Source organism: Bos indicus, chromosome 14, assembly GCF_029378745.1.
Source record: "Bos indicus isolate NIAB-ARS_2022 breed Sahiwal x Tharparkar chromosome 14, NIAB-ARS_B.indTharparkar_mat_pri_1.0, whole genome shotgun sequence".
In the NCBI taxonomy this organism is placed as follows: domain Eukaryota; kingdom Metazoa; phylum Chordata; class Mammalia; order Artiodactyla; family Bovidae; genus Bos; species Bos indicus.
The window spans coordinates 81,555,018-81,580,476 of record NC_091773.1 but is presented as its reverse complement, the minus strand read 5'-3'; the positions used below and the strand labels follow the sequence as shown (position 1 = coordinate 81,580,476).

The following is a 25,459-nucleotide window of genomic DNA, read 5'->3' as shown; positions in this document are numbered from 1 at the left end:
ATGCCTCTGTTGGTCATTTATGTGATAACATTTTCATATTATACCTACTCTGAGAGATTCATGTGTACACTTACTTTTCCCATCACCCTCTTATTTTCAGTCCTTTAGTCTTGTTCTTTACACATTCCTAACCAGCTGGCCAACCTAGCACTGCCCCACTCCCTGTAGAAGTGTACGTGGGTCATTTCTGCTTCCGCAAACACTGTGCCACCTGTTGCGTTTGCTGGCGTCCTGCCCACAGCAGGGTTTTCTTGCACTGTTTCATGACTACGCTTCAGTGAGAGTTACCATCCATTTTCAACTGTGCTAGCCTGCTGTACAGACTTATTCATAATTCAGGCTTGTGTTTTGTCTCGTTATTAAACATGGGGAACTCTCCATGAGGTCATGGGTGTGGATTGAGAGGAAGTGGAGATTCGATGGGAGCAAGTCTCTTTGGGTTCTGAGTCAGTGGCGCACGCTGTTTGCTTTTTGTGCCTTAGGAGCCTTCCTGGGCCTGGTCCGGAGGTGGTGTTTCCATTAAAAGGTGGCAAGCTGCTGCACGCACTCAGTTCATGATAGCCGTTTCAGGTTAACAAAAACTCCCTGAAATGTTTGGAGTCCCATGGTTATGTGTTCGGTCTCTACTGCAGGGTCTAGTAGCAAAGCAGTAGTTGCTTTGCACATAGAAAATAGTTGCTGGCAGAAGAGGCCCCGGGTTTCCTCTGAAACCTCGGAATGGCAGTGCAGTGTCATCCTGCGGGAGAAAGCCAGAGTCAGTGCAGCATCCCTGTCTGCTGGGCACAGCCCAGTGCTGGTGGCTCCGCTGAGTCATACGGCCTGAGGCGGGCAGCTTGGACCACAGCCTGGACCCACTGCAGAGCTCTTTGTTGTTCTGGACCTCTTCCAGAAGATGACAGTCTTAATGATTGCCTAGTAAGCGATATGCCTGAATGTATAGATTGCTTTCTGAATGCAAAGAAGCCTCCCAGTTTTCCTGCCTTCTTTTTTTCCCCCTCTTGGTGGGAAGTGCAAAGTGCAGTAACTTTCACTGTAGGTTTATTTTTGTGTGCCTCAGACCACTGGAACCTTAGAAGCTCTGTTGATGTGACAGTCCCCCGAACATCCATGAGATTTAACTCTCAGCCTTTGCCATCTGTGTGTTTTCTAGTAAGGCAGATCGAGAACTTGTTCTTCCTTTCTCACCAGGTCCAGGTATTGTAATGTTGTCAGTATAACATACCAGTGTGATTCACTTTGGGCTACCCTGCAGTCAGGACACTTTTGAACTTTGTTTTGACTGAGCAGAGAGTTGAGAGAGTTACTAGATGATAGTGATGGGGTTCTCATGTCTAGAAGACAGCCTGCTTCTGTTTTTTTTTTTCCTGATGGGATTTGAGGGGGAGGGAAAAAATTGCTTGATAATTCATGGCAATATTTGCTACCAGGAGCTGTGCTGATTTGCTGCAGTCAGAGTATCACTTCTGCAAACGTGGTTGTGGTTGGCAAGTTTGTGATAGTTCACGATCATTCTGCAAGACCCACTTGGCTTTTGCACTGGCCAAATAGCTGAGTTAAATGAAGGTGGATTAGGCGTCGTCCGCGTCTCTGCGGGCGCTGATCTCTGCCGTTCTCAGAGGTGTCAGGTTGTGTTGAAGGTTGTGCTGAAGGGGGACAGGTGGCCCGTTGGTGTCCACTCAGTCCTTCCACCGTAGACCTCACTCAGAGGGAGGTCAAAGAATGACTGTGAGGTTTGCCAGTTACTCAAATGTATCCTGTATGTTTGGACTGCGTAATAAACACCAGGCCTACCCTGAGAGAGATGTGGGAACCCCTTAAACCCCTTTATTACTTGACCTCCAGAGGTCGCCAGTCTGGGGAATTCCCTAGCAGTTCAGTGGTTAGGACTCTGCCTTGTCGCTGCCAAGGGCCCAGGTTCAATCCCTGGTCAGGGAACTAAGATACCATAAGCTGCACTGCCTGGCAAAAACAACCCCCCTCCATACCCTCCCCCCAACACGCACTCTCTCACACACACACACACCCTGACTTCCAGTCTGCCTAGTGAACTGTTGTAATGTAATGGGACTCCAGGGATTACTGTCAGTTCTGAACCAAAATATAGTTAACTCCAGGAAAGGGCAAAAAATTATTTGAGGTGACATAGAAGTTAAGATTTAAAAGAAAGATAGGAGAGAGTTGAACATGTTTGTAGGTGTGGGGGAAAGTCCTGTGAGAGGAGAGATTATAGTTATAGGAGAAGGTGATTAATAGAGCATGGCTTCTGAGAGCACTACAGAGTGTGGCCTCTAGCAGAGGAGTGGAAGGAACTCTTCAAAACAGGAGGAGGAGATAGGCGCGTGTAGCCAAAGGGCGAGAGACCATAGTTGACACAAGAGTGGTTCAAGGTAAGGATCTTAGACGGCCAAGGAAGATAGCAGCCCTGAAAACACCAGGGAGGGTTTTAGAGAGAGACTGGAGGAGGCCAAGGAGCGAAGTGGGCCATGGGGTCAGCAGGAGGGCTGGCGGGAGCGACAGGCATTGCGGACACTCAGGCTTAAAGTGTCCGCACCGGGGCCATGCTGAGCGGTGATGGGGGGCCTCCCAGTGTGTGGTCTTGACTGCTGTCCCGGAAGGGCTGTGAAGGTAGGAGCTGAAATGCAGGAACTAGAAGCAGTGTTCCTGCCGGAATCAGCTGTGTCTACATCCATGGCCAAGCGTGACGGCTGAGATGGGTTAATAAGGGAACGTAGGAACTTTCAGTGCATATTGGGGAATTGGGGTGATATTAATGAACAGAGGATGGTGTTCAGTGCGGCATGAACGCATAGGAGAAGCAGCAGAATCTAAGAAGAATAACAAAAGCTTTCACTGGATGCCAGCTGTGATTTTAAGTGCTTTCCTTGCTTTAAATTGCTCAGTTACAATAACACCAAAAGGTAGGTAGTATTGCTATTCTTGTTTTGCAGATGAGGAAACTGAGGTACAGGCTTCTCAGGTAGCTCAGTAGTATAGAATCCTCCTGTCAGTGCAGGAGACAACAAGAGACGCAGGTTTAATCCCTGGGTCAGGAAGCTCCCGTGTAGTAGGACATGGCAACCCACTGCAGTATTCTTGCCTGGAAAATTCCATGGACAGATGAACCTGGACTTGAGGAGGAGGGACTCTAGGAGGGCGTTGGGGTTGGCTGCTGGGGCGGGAGTGGGAGCAGGAAGAGGGAGCATTTAGGAGCCCTGGAGGCTGCATCCTGCTCCAGCTGGGGCTGCCCTGCCGGAGCTGCGGCTGCAGGGTTGCAGGCCAGGTGCAGATCAGGGTTCTAGGTGGTGTCAGAGACCTGATAACTCAAGGAGGCTGGGCTTTCCCTATCATGACGAAGTATACCATTCACTGTTTTATTACTGTTAACCTTAGTTTAGAAACCCAAAGCTTATTCTTCTGTCTCATGTCACTACTTCTTGACAGCAGTTCCCATAATCTTTTCTGGTTCACTTTTGATGTTATCTCAGTTTTGCTTACAGTCTTTCAGCTAATCCAGGATCATTCATGTCAATTGGTCATGATTGCTGATGAAGGGAATTTAGGTCTTTCTACAGTTGCTCACAGTTTAACACCTTTCAACTCAGAGACTTCATCAATGTTACTGCTTCTGCTTTTTTTGTTCTTATCTGCTTCCAGGCAAGTAGATCTATTCAGATGGTCTAATTTAAAGATGTATGACTGTTATTTGTCAGTTGGGGGAAAGGGGGCTCTACATGGGCTTTTGAGTGGCTGGACTAAATTTTATCTAAAAAATAATTCTTGCATGTTATTGAAAAGCGTTGCACTGAAGATATTGTGGCATAGTGGGGACCAGTTGCGATCATGTAGATGTGGGTTTGAATCTCAGTTCTCCACGTAATGATTTAATTTTCTTAATCCTTAATCTGTATAAACTAATATTTATCTCTTGAAGTTGTTAATGGGATTAAAATATACAAAAGTATCTGGTGTAATGCGTGACATATCAGTTCAGTTCAGTCGTGTCCCACTCTTTGCGACCCCATGAATCGCAGCACGCCAGGCCTCCCTGTCCATCACCAACTCCCGGAGTTCACTCAGACTCACGTCCATCGAGTCAGTGATGCCATCCAGCCATCTCATCCTCTGTCCTCCCCTTCTCCTCCTGTCCCCAATCCCTCCCAGCATCAGAGTCTTTTCCAATGAGTCAACTCTTCCCATGAGGTGGCCAAAGAATTGGAGTTGGAGTTTGAGGATCAGTCCTTCCAGTGAACACCCAGGAGTGATCTCCTTTAGAATGGACTGGTTGGCTCTCCCTGCAGTCCGAGGGACTCTCAAGAGTCTTCTCCAACACCACAGTTCAAAAGCATCAGTTCTTCGGCACTCAGCTTTCTTCACAGTCCAATTTTCACATCCATACATGACCACTGGAAAAACCATAGCCTTGACTAGACGGACCTTTGTTGGCAAAGTGATGTCTCTGCTTTTTAATATGCTATTTCCTTCCAAGAAGTAAGCATCTTTTAATTTCATGGCTGTAATCACCATCTGCAGTGATTTTGGAGCCCAAAAAAACAAAGTCTGACACTGTTTCCACTGTTCCCCCATCTATTTCCCATGAAGTGATGGGACCAGGTGCCATGATCTTAGTTTTTCACTCTCTTCTTTTACTTTCATCAAGAGGCTTTTCAGTTCCTCTTCACTTTCTGACATAAGAATGGTGCCATCTGCATGTCTGAGGTTATTGATATTTCTCCCGGCAATCTTGATTCCAGCTTGTGCTTCTTCCAGCCCAGTGTTTCTCATGATGTACTCTGCATAGAAGTTAAATGAACAGGGTGACAATATACAGCCTTGACGTACTCCTTTTCCTATTTGGAACCAGTCTGTTGTTGGGTGTCCAGTTCTAACTGTTGCTTCCTGACCTGCATATAGGTTTCTCAGGAGGCAGGTCAGGTGGTCTGGTATTCCCATCTCTTTCAGAATTTTCCACAGTTTATTGTGATCCACACAGTCAAAGGCTTTGGCATAGCCAATAAAGCAGAAATAGATGTTTTTCTGGAACTCTCTTGCTTTTTCCATGATCCAGCGGATGTTGGCAATTTGATCTCTGGTTCCTCTGCCTTTTCTAAAACCAGCTTGAACATTTGGAAGTTCACGGTTCACGTACTGCTGAAGCCTGGCTTGGAGAATTTTGGGCATTATTTTACTAGCATGTGAGATGAGTGCAACTGTGCGGTGGTTTGAGCATTCTTTAGCATTGCCTTTCTTTGGGATTAGAATGAAAACTGACCTTTTCCAGTCCTGTGGTCACTGCTGAGTTTTCCAAATTTGCTGGCATATTGAGTGCAGCACTTTCACAGCATCACCTTTCAGGATTTGAAATAGCTCAACTGCATCTGAATGCCAAGTTCCAAAGAATAGCAAGGAGAGAGAAAAAAGCCTTCCTCAGTGATCAGTGCAAAGACATAGAGGAAAACAACAGAATGGGAAAGACTAGAGATCCCTTCAAGAAAATTAGAGATACCAGGGGAACATTTCATGCAAAGATGGGCTCGATAAAGGACAGAAATGGTATGGACCTAACAGAGGCAGAAGATATTAAGAAGAGGTGACAAGAATACACAGAAGAACTGTACAAAAAAGATCTTCATGACCAAGATAATCAAAATGGTGTGATCACTGACCTAGAGCCAGACATCCTGGAACGTGAAGTCAAGGGGGCCTTAGAAAGCATCACCACGAACAAAGCAGGTGGAGGGGATGGAATTCCAATGTAATACATAGTAGTGCTTAATAACAGCCCTTATAATTAAGTGTTGTAATCTTGTTCGCTATGGTTATTCCCTGAGTTTTACTTTAGATATTCCTGGGATTTTCAGCCCTTGAAATGTTACTGTTTCCTGCCCTCCCATATTTTGTGTTTTCAACCCAGAATATTGAACTCACTGGACATAAGATTCCATGTTCCACTGGTCTGTCTTTCGCATTTGATTCAGCGCAGGAGGGTAGTGGACAGTGGATGTCACTGCCTCTTGTGTCTTGTACGTGCTTCAGATCGTTGCTCAGCACCAGGCTGAGGTGGTAGAACTGTGTGGCCTTTGGGAGTGCTTGGTAGAAAATCATCCAGCACTTTGAAGTGTCTGCTGCTCTTGGAGGCTGCAGTGGATTTTTTCCTCCTTGCCTGAGTGTTTCTTGTAACTCTTGTTATATCACGTGTCCTGATTTACCTCCCGTGAGCAGAGATGCATACGTGTTAGCTTTGGTGGTGTAGTTTTTACCCTGTTTTGAGAGGCTGTTTTCTTTCTTTTTTATAAAAAGTATTCGTGAATTTTTGTCCGCGTCTGGTGTTTGATGGGGCACACAGGATTGTGGTGCCGGGGCTCCTTGCTGGGATCCGGGGGCTCCAAAGCGTATGCACTCAGTAGTTGGAGCTCTCAGACCTTGCTGTCCTGTGGCGTGTGGGGTCTTAGTTCCCCGGCCGGTGATTGAGCCTGAGTCCCCTGCAGTGGGAGGTGGATTGTTAACCTCTGGACCACCTGGGAGGTCGCCAGAGGCAGTTTCCTTTCACTCCCTGAACTGGTTTTGGGTCTCTTTTTGCTCTTGGATTTTTTTCCCCTTACTCCCCGTTGGGTTCCAGTCTATCTATAAATTCTTATATTTGATAATTTTGTATTATATATAAAATTCTTACATTTGAGTCATTTTACTTTTTTTCTAGCATCTGGTTTAATTTTCACTGATAGTGAATGTGAAACACCAGGATGATAAATTCACACCCATTTAGTCACTCAGACAACCGTACTTGAGGTGAAGTTAGAGCACTTGGATGTGTATACCTATTTGAGATTCTGTCTCTGGAGTGTAGTGTGTGTTTAAGTAGTAGAAATCAAAGAAATGTGTTCTAAAGTATACCAGTATTAATTGTAATGAAATTATCATTCCTTCTCTTTACAGGGATTTGTGGAACTGACTATATTTCCCACAGTTGCAAACTTAAATAGAATCAAGTTGAACAGCAAGCAGTGTAGAATATACCGAGTGAGAATCAATGACTTAGAAGCTGCCTTCATTTATAATGATCCAACCTTGGAAGTTTGTCACAGTGAATCGAAACAGTGAGTCGCACGCTTGTGGACGTTGGTGTTTCTTAAGGGATCAGTACTCCCCTCCTCACTTTCCTAGGTTATTAGATCCTCACTCTCTTAGGTTATTAGATCACCACTCTCTTAGGTTATTAGATCACCACTCTCTTAGGTTATTAGATCACCACTCTCTTAGGTTATTAGATCACCACTCTCTCAGGTTACCATTAGGCTCTGCTCCCGGTTCAGTGTCTGTGATCACGGAGCTTCCGTTGCTTCTGCCGCTTTGCCCGTTTGATCCAGGACACTTCACGGCTCTGCTCAGCATAGTGAGGTACCAACTTTCCTTTATCGGAGAGCTGTAAATAACTTTTCTTAGCCAGTTTTCTACTTTTGTTTTTTAAAAAAATTTTGTTTCGCGGATGTTAATATAATCTTTAATGAATTAGAGGATACTGTAATCTATAGAGGAGAAACTACTTTATTCTACGAAATATTTGACAGCTTTATAAAATATAAAAAGTCTGAAATACCTAATTCCTTCACTTTAAATACTGCATCTGTCTAGGCTGCCTCTGATTTTATCATTAAACACACATTTTTAGTGATCAGCTGTATGTTCTACATTTTTCATTTAAATACTTTGTTATTTTTATGGTCAGGCAATATTCCATTTACTCAGTATACTGTGGATTGTCTGATTATTTTCTAAATTTTTTTTTCTTTTATTTTGAATTATTTCCCTAGGAAAATAGGATAGCTTATTATTCTTATGGCTCTTTTTAACATTTGACTTGATTGTGCGCCAGTAAGATTTATGCTGATTTAAATACTGTCAAGTACATTTGAAGGCAGTTGTTTTTTCAGAGTTTTGATAGCATGCATCGATAGCATTGCATTTTATCATTTGATTCTCAGTATTTGGGGGTAGAGTGCCCTAAACTATAAACTCTTGTTTTTTAGTAAATTATAAGCCCCTTTCGGTCTCGGTGCTATTTTAACCAGTCTAGGGGTGGAGAGCATCTGCATGCTAGCTCTCTTCACGCCTTGTACAGTGTCGCACAGCTTCCCCAAACCCACCGTCCCGTGTGGTGCTCATCCCCCCGTGTGAAGCAGGAAGGCCTCATATCCCATCTGACTGACCAGCCAGGAGCTGCGCTTCATCCTGTGCTTTCCCCGCCATAACGTCAGTCACGCTCTCTGCCGGTTGCGAGTTGCGTTGTCTGAATGCGCTGCTTCCAGTGAGCTCCCCGAGAGCAAGGGTCAGACTGCAGACCTGCCTGTGCCTTGCTGTCTCCTCAGAGGCTGGCACACCACCTGGCATTCAGCAGAGATCTGTAGAGTGAATGGATGAATGAATCGCCCCAGGGCCGCAGACCAAGATCCCAGGCCTCGTGTCCTCCCACCCAACCAGGGTTCTTAAAGAACGGTAGGACTCGGAGAGCATCGGAGGCCGCTGAAGCAGGCTGCCCCCGAGATGCTCTCTGCACGGTTTCCACGGGCAGAGCGGGCTCCTGTAGTTGATGTACAGGGTTGTGGTTCAGGGGTACAGCAGAGTGAACCCGTTACCCAGGGATCATCTCTCTCAGTTTCTTTCCCCATGTAGGCTGTTACAGAGTACTGAGGAGAGTTTAGGTCTCTGCACTTGAGGACAGCGTAAGAGCTTCTCCATCTGCTACTCACAAACACAGTGTTTGCACAGCTGCTTTCCCAGTTGTTGCTGCTCAGGTTTCAAAGAAGAAAGTCTGACAGTGCAGTGATGGGAACGGTGGGCTCCAGATCTGTTAAGGAAGCAAGCTCTACTTGGTTAATTTTGAGGTGATGATATCCCCTTAAACTTTTCTCCAGTGATAGGGAAGATGCCTCATCACTTTTAGTATGATAAAGAAAAGGGAGTCATAAAGGAGAGTATTTTCAAAGGTTCATTTGGGAGATTGAAAAGGATAGAATAAACTTGTTTTTTTGAGGTGACGATATCCCCTAAAACTTTTGTCCAGTAATAGGGAAGATGCCTCATCACTTTTAGTGTGATAAAGAAAGAAAAGGGAGTCATAAAGGAGAGTATTTTCGAAGGTTAAGTTGGGAGAGTGGAAAGGATAGAATAAATTTGTCTTTTCAATGGCTCCACCACTCTTAGCCATGGTCACTGAAATACTCAGGGAACCCTGCTTTCCTGCCTGGCTCTAGAGCCCTGTTTACTTTGTAAGAGAGATGCCAGTTTTTGTTGGTGTTTGTTTATTCTCTGACTTGTTCAAAAGAGGGTTTGAGATTGGTTTTAGAATTTTATTCGACAGTAGTTTTTTAAAGTAGCTAATGAAACAATCATGAAGAGTGAAAAAGTACAGGATGGTGTGTACCACACTCAAGTTACTAGAGGAGACCTGTAGGTTTGGTTTTGAGATTTCTGGTTACCATATGAAAGAGGGAAATGCTATTGTTTGTAAGATTCCTAAAACAAGACAGAAGCATACCAGTGGTTCAGAAGAAATACAGCTTAGCAGTTAAGATGTGAAAATGATCTCTTGTAATGATGATATTTATTTTTAAAGAAGACTTTGTTCACAGGTAGTTAAGGTGTGAAAATGATCTCTTGTGATGATGTTATTTATTTTTAAAGAAGACTGTGGGAAGGACAGGTGGTTAAGATCTTTAGCATGTCCCTAGATACTTACAACACCTTTCTTGTTTACAGAGTAACTCTCATTGTTGAATGAAGCAATAAAATTTCTACTAAAGCTGAAGCAGAAACTGAATAGAGTAGATTTGAAATTGAAAATTAAACTTAAAACTCAGTGGTTAAACTTGCTCTTGAGTACATACCAGAATGTCCTAACGTTCAAAGAAATAATATGCTACTTCATCACATTTTCTTCCTATTTGTTTTACAGTTAAGGTGCCAAACCCTTCTATTTTTAATGGCAAGAGTGTGCTTACCTTGGTTGAGATGTAGCGCCTTTGAACTGCAGGGGGAATGTGAGGGAGGGAAGCATTTAGATAAGAGATTAAAAGGCATTTCTTCCTATGTTATCCAAGTCAGCATTAGCTGACACGTTAAATTACCTGTCCTAGCAATTAGAAACCCTGTTGGTTATGTAACATGTAAGACTTCTCCCCTTCTGTCTCTCTCTGGCTTATTGTCTGCCAGGAAAATAAGCACTTGAAGTTTCTCCAAATATATTTTCTATTTGAACTTATATTGTAGATGTAGTTTGCTTCCATGGATGCTGTGTCTCTTTGGTGGCTTTTTCTTTGTTTTTTGTTTTTGCCAGAGACTGTTTCTGTGCGTGTGTGGCCTGCAGTGGCTGACATGTCCCCTCCTGGTTTTTCCCCTTCCATAGGTAGGCTTTGCTACCTTGAGAAGAGTTTGTTTATTTTACTCAAAAGGTCTCCACTTTGCTGAGTTTCAGGAATCAGTTTAGTTCCTGTCTCCTGTCTTCGTTTCCACTGAGGAGTGACAGTAGAAATAAAGCTGACTGAAGATAGAAGTGATGAGTGAGCGACTGAAGCCTTTTTTAAACTGATGAGAATTGATTTTTTAATTCCGTTTTCTAGATTTTCTAAGTCCTGTATATATTTTTTCAGTCCTGTATTTTTATATAGACATCTGTGTAGAGAGATTTTAAATGTTCCTGTTTTGCTGATATCATATGGTAGAAGTGGTTGATTCCTTTATTGATTGTTTATGGTTAGGTAATATGGATAGTTTTATATTTTAACTCATCCACAGTGCCTTACTGGCAGTTGTTGTAAGAGTATTGCTTGTAATTAAGTTGTCATAGTGGAGAGAACTTTGGGGTTTGTTTAGTCAAAACTTCAAGAGGAATTTTCCCCTATACTGTTCCACCTTCTGTTGAGCTCACTGTTTTTTAAAGCACCCCTTTCATTATTTCTGAATGTTAGAAAGTTATTTATTACATTGAGTTCGTCTGTTTTTCTACAATGTTCAGAAACTTATCCTAATTAAGAACTGTTTTCCTGTGAGTTTTCTCTTTTCCAGTCTGTCGCATGTCAGTACTCTCAGTCATTCCTCATGGAAAACGGCAAATTTGTGAACCATTCCCTCTGCCGTTCATGAATGCTCTCGTTTGGCCTCGTGTTTTCTTACATGTGGTGACCCTGTGACTAAACAGGGCTCTTCTCATCTGGACTTCCTGTAACCACACATGCATAGCAGTAGAACCGTTTCGTTCTTACCTGTACTCAGTGTTTCTAGTGACTTGAAATTCATTAGGCTTCTCAAATTGTTGTTCGGTTGCTAAGTTGTGTCCAGCTCTTTGCGACCTCGGGGACACCAGGCTCCTCCATCCTCTACTGTTTACGGAGTTTGCTCAGATTCTTGTCCATTGAATTGGTGACGCATCTGACCGTCTTATTCTCTGCCACCTCCTCCTCCTTTTGCCTTTAGTCTGCCCCAGCATCAGGATATTTTCCAGTGAGTCATTTCTTCACATCAGGTGGCCAAAGTATTGGAACTTTAGCTTCAGCAAGAGTCCTTCCAATGAATATTCAGGGTTAATTTCCTTTAGGAGCGATTGATTTTATCTCCTTGCAGTCCAAGGGAATCAAGAGTCTTCTTCCGCACCCCAGTTCGAAAGCATCAATTCTTCGGCATGCATCCCTTTTTATGGACCAGTCTCACATCTGTACATGACTACTGGAAAAGCCATAGCTTTGACTTTACATACCTTTGTCAGCTAAGTGATGTCTCTGCTTTTTAATATGCTGTCTAGGTTTGCCATAGCTTTCCTTCCAAGGAGCAAGCATCTTTTAATTTCATGGCTTCAGTGATTTTAGAGCCAAAGAAAGTAAAAATTTGTCACTGCTTCCACTTTTTCCCCTTCTGCTTGCCATGAAGTGATGGGACTGGATGCCATGATCTTAGTTTTCCGAATGTTGAGTTTCAAGCCAGTTTTTTCACTCTTCTCTTTCACCATCATCGAGAGGCTCTTTGCTTTCTGCCATTAGAGTGGCATCATCTGCAAATCTGAGGTTGTTGATATTTTCCCCAGCAATCTTGATTCCAGTTTGTGCTTCATCCAGTCCAACATTTCTCATGATGTACTCTGCTATAAGTTAAATAAGCAGGGTGACCATATACAGCCTTGTCATACTCCTTTCCCAGTTTTGAACCAGTCTGCTGTTCCATATCTGGTTCTAATTGTTGGTTCTTGACCTGCATACAGGTTTCTCAGGAGATAGGTGTGATAGTCTGATATTCCTGTCTCTTTAAGAATTTTCCATAATTTGGCAAAGGCTTTCGAATAATCAATGAAGCAGAAGTCAGTGTTTTCTGGAATTCTCTTGCTTTTTCTATGATCCATCCAGTGTAGGTGATTTGATCTTTGGTTCTTCTGCCTGTTGGAAACCCAGCTTATACATCTGGAAGTTCTTGGTTCATGTCCTGCTGAAGCCTGACTTGGAGGGTTTTGAGCATCACCTTGCTGGCATATGAAGCAAGCGCGGCTGTACAGTAGTTTGAACACGCTTGGACATTGCCTTTTTGGGGAATAAAGTGGAAACTGGTCTTCTCTAGTTCTGTGGCCACTGCGGAGTTTTCCAAATTTGCTGACGTATCGAGTGCAACACTTTAACAACATTATCTTTTAGGGTTTGAAATAACAGCTGGAATTCTATCACCTCCACTATCTTTGTTCATAGTAATGCTTCCTAAGGCCCATTTGACTTCACACTCCAGGATGTCTGGTTTTAGGTTAGTGACCACACCATCATGATTTAGGACATTTTTTGTATAGCCACTTTAAATTCACTCAGGTTTAAACTTGTTATCAGTGGAATCCCGTAGGCCTTTTCATAGAATACCTTGTTACAGTAGAGTTTTCTCTGAACAGCCTTATTTCATGGCATCATGTCAAATGTTTTTTTGATTATTTTTAAGAAGGCATTTTAATTTTATTTTTTGGTTGTGCCATGCCACGTTCAGGATCTTAGTGTCCTGACCAGGGGTCAGACCTGTGCCCCCTGCATGGGTAGCGTGAAGTCTTAACCACCGGACCACCCGGAACGTCCCTCAGTTTTATTAATTTTGATATTGGTTCTGTTTCTGGAAAATGAATTTTTCTGTCAGTCTTTTATTTGTTTTATTTTGTCTGTGAACTGTCAAAACTAAGGACAGAGGAGAAAATTGAATGCTGACAAGAATATAGCGTAATTGATTTTCAGACACAGTTAATAGAAATGTAAACTGAGATCAGATGTGGTTGTGCTCTGTGACTGAAGAGTCTCACTCACACGCGTATACCCAACATGTCCACCACGAGAAAAACACAGCAGTGTTCTCAACAGCGTCCGTAATCATCAGAGCTGCAAATAACCTGAAAACCTGTCAGCATTAGAATGATAGATTCACTATTGGAACTCTAAAAATAATGAGAGTGAATGAGCAACAGTTAAGTGCAAAGATGTGGATGGATTTCACAAATTTAATGTCGGATAGAACAAGTCGCACACGGAGGAGGGTGTGTTGAGTTGTTGGCCTGCCCCACTGTCGTCAGAACACTGGGCTCCCCGCTGGTGAGAAGCAGGGCCCGGATAGGGAGGACGGGAGGGCTCTGGGGCTGGTGAAAGGCTCGGCCCTTGCTCTGCATTGCTGCTTCCGTTGGTTTTGTGAAAATTCATGGAGCTGAATACTTAGAGCATATACACTTTGCTGATGTAATATATTTTGCTTTCATGAATTTTTTTTTTTAATGGAGATAAAGTTTATAAACAGTTGAATCTTAAGTTTTGCAGAATCTGCACATTCAGTTTTAAAAGTACATGTTCTTGACAAAGAACAAATTATTTTAATTTAATGTAGATATTTATAAATGGTTCTTGGAGAAAATTCGTTTGATTTTACACTAATGTACTTGTTTTTCAATATCCTCTGTAGCATTACTCCTCTTTAAGCTTTGTTTCCCTAAGGAAGCCTGGGTATTGGCACTGTGGTGGTTGTAGGCCAGGGGTATGTTAGTATTTATAGTTATTATCATTCTGGAAATTGAAAACACTTACTATAATCTTGCCTTGTAATTTTTGGCTTTTATTAGGTTATTATGAAAGGAAACATGTTTGATTTGTATTATGAAAGGAAACAGTAAAATCCAAGCCATGAGAAGATTGTTCCTCAAAACTGGTTTTCCAACAGATTCCACTTATAATGACTCACCATTTTATTTGGACCACTTTACCTCTTCTCAGGAAATGAGATTAAGTGAGAATAATTTTCCATTTAAAAAAAAAACAGAGTGCTTTAATATATAATGTTTAAATTTAGCTTTTTTGTAACAATGATTTTTTTTATTTTTAAATTTAACAAATAAATGGCTTTCAGATTTTGTGTTTTTGAAATTTTATTGAAGAGAAGTTACAACCTGTAGATGTCCGAAGTAGTCTTTAACTAGTAGAGCATGTTGACTAAGTACTGGTAAGGTATTGCTGATGGGGATGCAGAATGGTACAGCTGTTCTGGAAAACAGCTTCAGATCAGATCAGATCAGTCGCTCAGCCGTGTCCGACTCTTTGCGACCCCATGAATCGCAGCACGCCAGGCCTCCCTGTCCATCACCAACTCCCGGAGTTCACTCAGACTCACGTCCATCGAGTCAGTGATGGCCATCCAGCCATCTCATCCTCTGTCGTCCCCTTCTCCTCCTGCCCCCAATCCCTCCCAGCATCAGAGTCTTTTCCAATGAGTCAACTCTTCGCATGAGGTGGCCAAAGTACTGGAGTTTCAGCTTTAGCATCATTCCTTCCAAAGAACACCCAGGGCTGATCTCCTTTAGGATGGACTGGTTGGATCTCCTTGCAGTCCAAGGGACTCTCAAGAGTCTTCTCCAACACCACAGTTCAAAAGCATCAATTCTTCGGTGCTCAGCTTTCTTCACAGTCCAACTCTCACATCCATACATGACCACTGGAAAAACCATAGCCTTGACTAGACGAACCTTTGTTGGCAAAGTAATGTCTCTGCTTTTGAATATGCTATCTAGGTTGGTCATAACTTTCCTTCCAAGGAGTAAGTGTCTTTTAATTTCATGGCTGCATTCACCATCTGTAGTGATTTTGGAGCCCAGAAAAATAAAGTCTGACACTGTTTCCACTGTTTCCCCATTTATTTCCCATGAAGTGATGGGACCAGATGCCATGATCTTCGTTTTCTGAATGTTGAGCTTTAAGCCAACTTTTTCACTCTCCACTTTCACTTTCATCAAGAGGCTTTTGAGTTCCTCTTCACTTTCTGCCATAAGGGTGGTGTCATCTGCATATCTGAGGTTATTGATATTTCTCCCGGCAATCTTGATTCCAGCTTGTGTTTCTTCCAGTCCAGCGTTTCTCATGATGTACTCTGCATAGAAGTTAAATAAACAGGGTGACAATATACAGCCTTGACGTACTCCTTTTCCTATTTGGAACCAGTCTGTTGTTCCATGTCCAGTTCTAACTGTTGCTTCCTGACCTGCATATAGGTTTCTCAAGAGGCAGGTCAGGTGGTCTGGTATTCCCATCTCTTTCAGAGTTTTCCACAGTTTATTGTGATCCACACAGTCAAAAGCTTTGGCATAGTCAATAAAGCAGAAATAGATGTTTTTCTGGAACTCTCTTGCTTTTTCCACGATCCAGCGGATGTTGGCAGTTTGATCTCTGGTTCCTCTGCCTTTTCTAAAACCAGCTTGAACATCAGGAAGTTCACGGTTCACATATTGCTGAAGCCTGGCTTGGAGAATTTTAAGCAACACTTTAATAGCGTGTGAGATGAGTGCAATTGTGCGGTAGTTTGAGCATTCTTTAGCATTGCCTTTCTTTGGGATTAGAATGAAAACTGACCTTTTCTTGTCCTGGGGCCACTGCTGAGTTTTCCAAATTTGCTGGCATATTGAGTGCAGCACTTTCACAGCATCATCTTTCAGGATTCGGAATAGCTCAACTGGAATTCTGTCACCTCCACTAGCTTTGTTCGTAGTGATGCTTTCTAAGGCCCACTTGACTTCACATTCCAGGATGTCTGGCTCTAGGTCAGTGATCACACCATCGTGATTATCTGGGTCGTGAAGATGTTTTTTGTACAGTTCTTCTGTGTATTCTTGCCACCTCATCTTAATATCTTCTGTTCTTTTAGGTCCATACCATTTCTGTCCTTTATCGAGCCCATCTTTGCATGAAATGTTCCTTTGGTGTCTCTGATTTTCTTGAAAAGATCCCTAGTCTTTCCCATTCTGTTGTTTTCCTCTATTTCTTTGCATTGATCGCTGAAGAAGGCTTTCTTATCTCTTCTTGCTATTCTTTGGAGCTCTGCATTCAGATGTTTATATCTTTCCTTTTCTCCTTTGCTTTTCACTTCTCTTCTTTTCTCAGCTATTTGTAAGGCCTCCCCAGACAGCCATTTTGCTTTTTTGCATTTCTTTTCCACGGGGATGGTCTTGATCCCTGTCTCCTATACAATGTCATGAACCTCATTCCATAGCTCATCAGGCTCTCTATCTATCAGATCTAGGCCCTTGTATCTATTTCTCACTTCCACTGTATAATCATAAGGGATTTGATTTAGGTCATACCTGAATGGTCTAGTGGTTTTCCCTACTTTCTTCAATTTAAGTCTGAATTTGGCAATAAGGAGTTCATGGTCTGAGCCACAGTCAGCGCCTGGTCTTGTTTTTGCTGACTGTATAGAGCTTTTCCATCTTTGGCTGCAAAGAATATAATCAATCTGATTTTGGTGTTGACCATCTGGTGATGTCCATGTATAGAGTCTTCTCTTGTGTTGTTGGCAGAGGGTGTTTGCTATGACCAGCGCATTTTCTTGGCAAAACTCTATTAGTCTTTGCCTGCTTCATTCCGTATTCCAAGGCCAAATTTGCCTGTTACTCCAGGTGTTTCTTGACTTCCTACTTTTGCATTCCAGTCCCCTATAATGAAAAGGACATCTTTTTTGGGTGTTAGTTCTAAAAGGTCTTGTAGGTCTTCATAGAACCGTTCAACTTCAGCTTCTTCAGCGTTACTGGTTGGGGCATAGACTTGGATTACTGTGATATTGAATGGTTTGCCTTGGAAACGAACAGAGATCATTCTGTCGTTTTTGAGATTGCATCCAAGTACTGCATTTCGGACTCTTTTGTTGACCATGATGGCTACTCCATTTCTTCTAAGGGATTCCTGCCCACAGTAGTAGATATAATGGTCATCTGAGTTAAATTCACCCATTCCAGTCCATTTGAGTTAGCTGATTCCTAGAATGTCGACATTCACTCTTGCCATCTCTTGTTTGACCACTTCCAATTTGCCTTGATTCATGGACCTGTCATTCGAGGTTCCTATGCAATATTGCTCTTTACAGCATCGGACCTTGCTTCTATCACCAGTCACATCCACAGCTGGATATTCTTTTTGCTTTGGCTCCATCGCTTCATTCTTTCTGGAGTTATTTCTCCACTGATCTCCAGTAGCATATTGGGTACCTACTGACCTGGGGAGTTCCTCTTTCAGTATCCTATCATTTTGCCTTTTCATACTGTTCATGGGGTTCTCAAGGCAAGAGTACGGAAGTGGTTTGCCATTCCCTTCTCCAGTGGACCACATTCTGTCAGATTTCTCCACCATGACCCGCCCATCTCGGGTTGCCCCACGGGCATGGCTTAGTTTCATTGAGTTAGACAAGGCTGTGGTCCTAGTGTGATTAGATTGACCCACGCCCAAGGTAAGAGAAACCCAAGTAAGACGGTAGGTGTTGCAAGAGGGCATCAGGGGGCAGACACACTGAAACCATACTCACAGGAAAACAGCTTAGCAGACTCTTATAAAGCTGAGCTTATAGTTGCCATATGACTCAGCAGTCCCACACTTGGCTGTTGGTACTGCAGAAATGAAAATTAAATTCACATAAAAACTGATACACGGTTGTTTGTAGCAGCTTTATTCCTAATAGCCAAAAACTGGAAAGAACCCAGCTGTCTTTCAGTGGAGGAGTAAATAAACAATAAACAATCTGTGGTACAGTCTGTACGGTGGAATACTGTTCATTATAATAAGGGACAGACTGCCGGTACATGTACACCTTAGATGAATTTCAAAGACATACTGAGTGAGATAAAAGCCAGCCTCAAAAATGCATCCTTATGATTCCATGTGTTTGGCACAAGGGGCTCGGGGATGGCGGAGCTGTCCCGTATCCCACTCGTGGTAGCGGCTACACACACTGACATTCACAGCGCTACATACCAAAGGGAGAAAGTTACTTTTACTGCGTGATAATTAAAAGAGAAAGACGGTATGTCAAAAAACATATATTTCTTTTTTATTGTGGTCCTGGAGTTTTTATGCCATTTATTTCACACATTTATCTAACAGAAAGGCAGTGTTAAAAGTACCAAGAAATTGGCTTAACTGCTTTCAGAACCTTGTATTTTGTAGTTTTTAAAGCCGTGGTTGGTGTTACATCCTTCCTGGTTAGTGTAGAGCTGCAGGTGGGGGAGGAATGGCCTCTGTCATGTTGAGGGTGTGTAATGTTTTCTTTAATGGCTTGTCCTGGTTTATTTTCCCTACAGTCATTCTGTAGAGGACATGAAACTTGTCTTCTCACAGGTTAAAGATGTGTTCAGTTGGTGAGATGTCACCGACTGTCCTTGGTGGCTTCATCTCAGGGCATGACGACTGGCATGCAGGTCACAGCAGCGTGTCTCACAGAATCGTGTCTGATCTTCCTTTCTTGCTCTCGCCGTTCCTTGCCCTCTTTCTTTGTTCCATTTCTTCTGTGTTACTTTCGCTGGTTGCAGTGAGGAAATGTGATCTGTGTGTGTATGAATGTATATGTATATGAGTTACTTTATGGAAAAGATAGAAAATCAGATGAGAACAGTGTTTTCATACTTCCATAAGTCTTCTGTTTATGGCTTTCATCCAGTGGGAGATAAGGCCAAGTGCCCACTGAACAGGTGCTCAGCGGGAAAGACCCTGCAGTGCAGGAGGTGTGGGCGTGACCCCTGGGCTGGGAAGACCCCCTGGAGGAGGGCATGGCAGCCCCCCGAGCTATTCCAGCCTGGAGAATCCCCTGGAGGAGGGCATGGCAGCCTCCTCGAGCTATTCCAGCCTGGAGAACCCCCTGGAGGAGGGCATGGCAGCCCCCCGAGCTATTCCAGCCTGGAGAATCCCCATGGAGGAGGGCATGGCAGCCTCTCGAGGTATTCCAGTCTGGAGAATCCCCTGGAGGAGGGCATGGCAGCCTCCTCGAGCTATTCCAGTCTGGAGAATCCCCATGGACAGAGGAGCCTGGTGGGCTGTCCCCACAGAGAGTGGGACACGGCTGAGCTACTAAGCCTACCTATTGAAAGTCCCCTGGCATTTAGAGGATGTAACGGTGAACCACACAAATGCTCCCCTCCTTCATTGAGCTTATGTTGTCATGTACTCTGGAGTGAGGAGGAGCAGTGTTATATTTTGAGGAATTAATCTTGACTCGTTTTAAACATCTTGAATTTCTGTCAGATTATAAAGCTTGTTGAATCCATTCAAATTTTTGCCAGATAGATAATAATTATTTTTTCAGTTCTACCTGTATTCTTTACACTTGTATCAGGAAATTGTAGTGGCTTTGGTTTTCTAAAATTAATGAAGGATGTGATAGTCATAATAAGCACACAGCATTGGTGAATAGACTGTTAATAGACACATGCGCCACTGCGCTTGTTGTTCACTCAGTCGTGTCCGACTCTTTGCGACCCCATGGACAGCAGCATCCAGGCCTCCCTGTCCATCACCAACTCCCGGAGCTTACTCAAACTCATGACCATCGAGTCAGTGATGCCATCCAACCATCTCTTCCTCTCTCATCCCCTTCTCCTCCTCAGTCTTTCTCAGCACCAGAGTCTTTTCCAGTGAGTCAGCTCTTTGCATCAGGTGGCCAAAGTGTTGGAGCGTTAGCATCAGTCCTTTCAGTGAATATTCAGGGTTGAATTCCTTTAGGTTTGACTGGTTTGGCCTTCTTAGACAAGTTTTTGTCTTGGGCAATAAATCTACAGTTAACTTGGCTAAAAAGCATTCCTGTGATTTATGTAAGATGATATAATGCTTATAAACAAGTGGTGCCAAGTATTTAAGAAAACATTTGGTGAAATACGTGTCTTATTGTTAAGCCTGGCTTTCTCTCTTCTTTCCCCTCTCCCCAGGAGAAATCTCAATTACTTTTCCAATGCTTATGCGGCTGCGGTTAGTGCTGTGGATCCTGACGCAGGGAATGGGGAGCTGTGCATTAAGGTTCCGTCAGAGTTGTGGAAACACGTCGATGGTAAAATATCAAGAACATATTGACTGTACAGTTAAATTATGTTGGTTTCAGTAACTAAAAGCTTTTCATGAAAGTTTATGGTATTGAAATTATAATCAGCTGAGATTCACAGGAGTTGAAGGTTTTTTCCTTAAAGATAACTGGCTAATAGGAAAACAGCAATCAACAAAAAGCAGCTCATTTCAATGTAGTTTTTAAAGTGAAAGTTATTTTAAAAAACAAATGGATGGAATACTTTGTCAAGATTTCAGAACTCATATGATATTAAGTCAGTTTAGAATTACAGAGTTTTGTAAAAGGAAGGATCCTAGAAAATCATCTTATTCAGTTTCTTCCTTTCGCAGAAAAGCAATCTGAAGTCTAAAGACAGTAAGTGACCTGCTGAATGTGACTGATGAGGAGAGGAGCCAAGGCTAGAACCTGGGGTTTCTAACACCCACTCTGCACACTTTTATTATTTCTAATTCTTTCTTTTCCTGTATAAAGTTACAGCTATTTTAATTATTATACATCTCTGCCTACCTTTATTTTGCTGTATAAAATTAAAATAAGGAAGTAAAGTACTTTGTTTTTGCCTTTTTGGGATAGTTTGTGTGTGTGTAGTGGGGGGAGGAGTTTATTTTTTAGAGATATTGCCTAATTTAGGGGAAAGGCATGGAAGGTCATCATTGTATATTCAGGGGTTGGAAAAAGTCCATATTGTTGTCATGTTGGGGGAAATGAAAAGAAACGTTTTTTTTTAATCTTGTGAATGATGGATATGTGTGTGTGTGTGTGTTCAGTCGTGTCCGACTCTTTACAACCCATGGACGGAAGCCCACCAGGCTCCTCTGTCTGGGATTTTCCAGACAAGAGTACTGGAGTGAGTTGCCTGTTTCCTCCTCCAGGGGATCTTCCCGACCCAAGGACTGAACCCGAGTCTTCTGTGTCTCCTGCACTGGCAGGCGGATTCTTTACCACTAAGCCACCTAGGAAGCAGCCTTGGGAATGCAGTGCATATTTATTGCTTAGAAATAAAGCATAATGAATAATGCTGCATAATGTCAGTTCTTGGGTGATCCTTCCCACCTACCCCACTCCCTGCTCCCACTCCTCAAAAGTCACAAGCAGGATTAGCAGGATATGTGGGAGCCTAGTAAGTGAACAGACTTGAAAAGTAAGTTTTGAATGGGGTCTGGAAGGCCGTCAGTGTCCTAGGTGGTTGTTTTGAACTTTTTTTTTTTGGCAGTATAGCACTGCCAGAAATGTTGAGAGGAGAATATGGTATGATCTGTGTTTTGAGAGCCCACAGCTAGCAGTGAGTAGAATTGAGTGGAGATAAGGACACCAATCCCTGGGGGCTCAGCTGGTGAAGAACCCGCCTGCAATGCGGGAGACCTGGGTTCAGTCCCTGGGTTGGGAAGATCCCCTGGAGAAGGGAATGGCTACTCACTCCAGGATTCTGGCCTGGAGAATTCTGTGGACTGTAGTCCCTGGGGCTGCACAGAGTCGGACAGGCCTGAGCGACTTCACGCTTGCTCTAAGGACACCAGGAGAAGCAGGTTGCTGAGCTCCTGCAGGCAGAGATGGTAGCAGCCTGCATGGGGTTAGACAGTGTGGTGTTTTTAGGTAAAACTCAAGCTTTGATTCCCACTTTCTGTTCAGTGTAAGTCTTTACCCTTATTATGTCGACTGCTGTTACCTAATATATATTTATATGTCTGTGTATGTATTTATTTGTTGCAGAGTTAAAGGTCCTAAAGATACACATCAATTTTTCTTTGGATCAGCCAAAAGGAGGTCTGCATTTTGTGGTACCCAGTGTAGAGGGAAGCATGGCAGAGAGAGGTGCTCATGTGTTCTCTTGTGGGTATCAAAATTCCACAAGGTAGATTACCCATTCTTATGTATCACAGTTGATTGCATGTTTTCAGTTGTATTTTTCTCTGTACGTGTGTGTATGCAGTACAGGTATTCCATGTCGGATGAGAAGTGTGAACCCGGGCCGCAGCCACTTTCCCCTGCTGGATCTTGCCCCTTTGATGGCTCTTCCTCAGCCCTGTCCTCCCTCCGCTCCTCTTCAAGTCTGCTCTTCTAAAGTCATCTCAGTTCTTTTATTCTTTAAACTTTTGTATTGAAGTAAAACAACATACAGAAAATTAATGAATTGTAAATAGAAAGCTTGGTACCTTTTCAGACTGAACAGATTCCTGTAATTCACACTCACACCGAGAAGAAGAACGGTAGCGTTATTAGCACTGCAGTCCCCACGCCTACCCACTTCCACTCACTGCTTCTCCTGATGGCCTGAGAAATAACCTCCATCCTGAGCTCCAAAATGCCGTAGACTAGTTGCACCTGGTTTTGAACTTCAGTAGTGGAAGCACACGTATGTGCTCTGCCTACCCGCCTTTCTTGTGCAACTGTGGAGTGAGATGCGCCTGCATTGTTCCACCCAACTGTAGTGCATTCTCGGAGCTCGGTAGTTAACCACGCTATTGAAATATTCTGTTTTTTCCTCAGACTGTTAACTCCTCCAAGCCAGGGATATTGTCTTATCCTTTTTATTTCAGTAACAAGTTCAGACCCTGGTACACAGTAAAACCTGATCTGAGTAGAACATTGACTAGAAATTTAATGTCTGGCTTTATCAGTGCTGTTTAAATTTATACAGTGCATCACATATTCCAGAGAAGCAGTTTCCTGATGTATGGAATGGATTCTGAATATTGTATTTTTTAAAACTTGATTGTAAGCATTTTTCGTTCCCAAAAATGAATGCTACATAAAAACTGAATATATAAGTAAAATTATTTTTAATTAAAAAATCAGAAACTCAGACTTAGTTACTTCTTTTTGGGGTTTAAACTGGAGATACCACATGATGTATTTTATTAATATTGCCAAGTAATGTTTGGAGACAGGGCTGTATCTTAAATCACATTCTTTTAGGTTGCTCAGTAGAAAGCATTAGTGTGCAGAGATCTAAAAAAAAATTTTTGTATGCATTCTGTAAATGTTAAAATAACTTCTATGTGGGAGGAACAATGTAGGTTACATTTTCAACATTTTCTGTACTGTTGATCTTTGTTCTAGATTTTGGTTCCCATGTGTTGATTCATACTCTGAATTATGTACATGGAAGTTAGAGTTTACAGTGGATGCCGCCATGGTGGCGGTTTCCAATGGAGATTTGGTGGAGACTGTGTATACCCATGACATGAGGAAAAAGACCTTCCATTACATGCTTACCATTCCAACATCTGCATCAAACATCTCCTTGGCCATTGGACCTTTTGAAATCCTCGTAGATCCATATATGCATGAGGTAAACTGGGGCTTCTTGCTCCCTTCTCTCCTACTCTTTCAAGCCTGATCAGGGGAACATGAATAAAATACCAAGTTTTTCTTAATTCTTTTTTCAGCTACGACAGCTCTCACTAGAGAGAAAGGTTTTTTAATCTGAAATGTGTAATGACAATAAACTCTTCATAAATTTTCGTATTTTTTTCATCAGAGGGCTTAGTGTTCCAAAAGAGCTTCAAGTAACTTGGTTAGTTACTTGGTTAATATTGGTTTATTTCTATAACTGATTTTTTATGGAACTTCTTTGAGTTTATGAATGTTCTAGTTCCCTCTCCAGAACCTGAAATATTGCAGTTTCAGAATTAAAAAGCAAGATTTATTCTAACTTCAGCAAATGTAGAAGGAAGAGAAAGGTTAAGGCAGGCAGGATTGGAGCCTGGGTCAGTGAGCTCACTGAGGTTTCCTGCAGTTCCCTCCACATGTCTGATCCTAAATCAGGGACCAGTTGATAAGCCCTGTCGTGCTGTTAGGCCTCCTTAAACATCACGTTTCTGTTGGGTATAAAGTGATTCGTTGGTTATTGACCCTCGTAGTCTCCGTGTAGGTTTAAAGTAACATTTGAATGAATCCCTTAATTCACAAGGTTTATAAAATCACTTATGGAAAATATTCAAGATATTTTATGAATGGTTTGCTTTTGGTGTCTTAACAATGACTCTTAAAAGTATTCACTGCTAAGATGCAGTGAATTTTACCATTTTTGGTAAATGATCAACTTTAAAATCAAAATTTGATTAGTACCTGGTTCATATTTTGGAAGAATTTTTCATTTCCCACTGAACCACTGGATGGGAAAAACATAAATGTCAGTCAAGAAATATTTTTCTTGAATACTTAAAGCCAGTGACTTAGTCTTTCCCTCTTAAATAAAGTTTCTCTTGTATTAGTAGATTTGCTATCCTGTAGCTTTGTTTAAAAGCGAGTCTTTTTTGGTGAATAGTGTTATCTCTTTTGTTTGTGCACCAGTAAGAGTGCTCGTCACAGTGCAGTTTGGGCCCTGACACTAGTAATCCACACACGCTCGTCCTTCACTTACGGTCGTCTCTAGTCTGTTCTTTCATAATGTTGCTAGAAGAGTAGTTTTTCATTGTATGTTAGAAGCTTTCCTTGCCTCCACATCCTGCAGTCATCAGATCTCTTTAGCATGGCTTTCAAGAGCATCTAGAATTTGACCCTAATAGTCCTTTCTAGCTTTTTCCTCATTTCTTTTCTATTTATGTTTGTTCAACATAGTTTACTTATATTTTTTTCAACCAAACCATATTTTGTCCTGTCTTTGACTCCATTTGCAATGTCCTCTTTTTCTGTCCATACCTGTCAAACTTTTGTCCAGTTCAAAAAGATTAGCTGAGATCTAGTCTTCTTCATAAAGCCTTTCTGGAGCATTTTGGTCAGAGTGCCTACATGCTCAGTTGCTCAGTCTTGTCCAGTTGTTTGCGACCCCATGGTCTGTAGCCCACCAGGCTCCTCTGTCCATGGGAGTCCCTTGGCGAGAATCCTGGAGTGGGTTGCCGTGCCCTCCTCCAGGGGGTCTTTCTGATCCAGGGAGCAAACCCCCGTCTCCTGCGCTGGCAGGCCTTCTTTACCCCCGCGCCACCTGGGAAGCCTGCTGGTCAGAGTGATGATGTCGCCTTTGACGTTACTCTTACGGCACAAAGTCATAACAAGGGGCAGTGAAGCAGTAGGTGATATATGAGTGTTTGTGTCCAAAGTGGGATGTAGTGGAAGAAAGTCTGAATTATTATTTCTATTGCTGGCATTTCTTATCTCCTCACTA

The 25,459-nt window shown here is 42.6% G+C and overlaps 1 protein-coding gene across 6 annotated transcripts in view; it reads left to right on the top strand.

The window, feature by feature from the left end:
- TAF2 (TATA-box binding protein associated factor 2) overlaps nt 1-25,459 on the top strand; it is an 88,307-nt gene that overhangs the window by 3,406 nt on the left and 59,442 nt on the right. For 4 of the 6 annotated variants that reach the window (XM_070802971.1, XM_070802974.1, XM_070802973.1 and 1 more), the window contains exons 3-6: nt 6,934-7,094; nt 20,219-20,337; nt 22,063-22,204; nt 23,413-23,644. In XM_070802971.1, coding sequence (XP_070659072.1) covers nt 6,934-7,094; nt 20,219-20,337; nt 22,063-22,204; nt 23,413-23,644 — 654 coding nt within the window. Of the gene's footprint in view, nt 1-6,933; nt 7,095-8,363; nt 8,491-20,218; nt 20,338-22,062; nt 22,205-23,412; nt 23,645-25,459 lie in introns of those variants that run through there. The other 2 variants (XM_070802975.1, XM_070802976.1) reach the window with 2 other exon arrangements.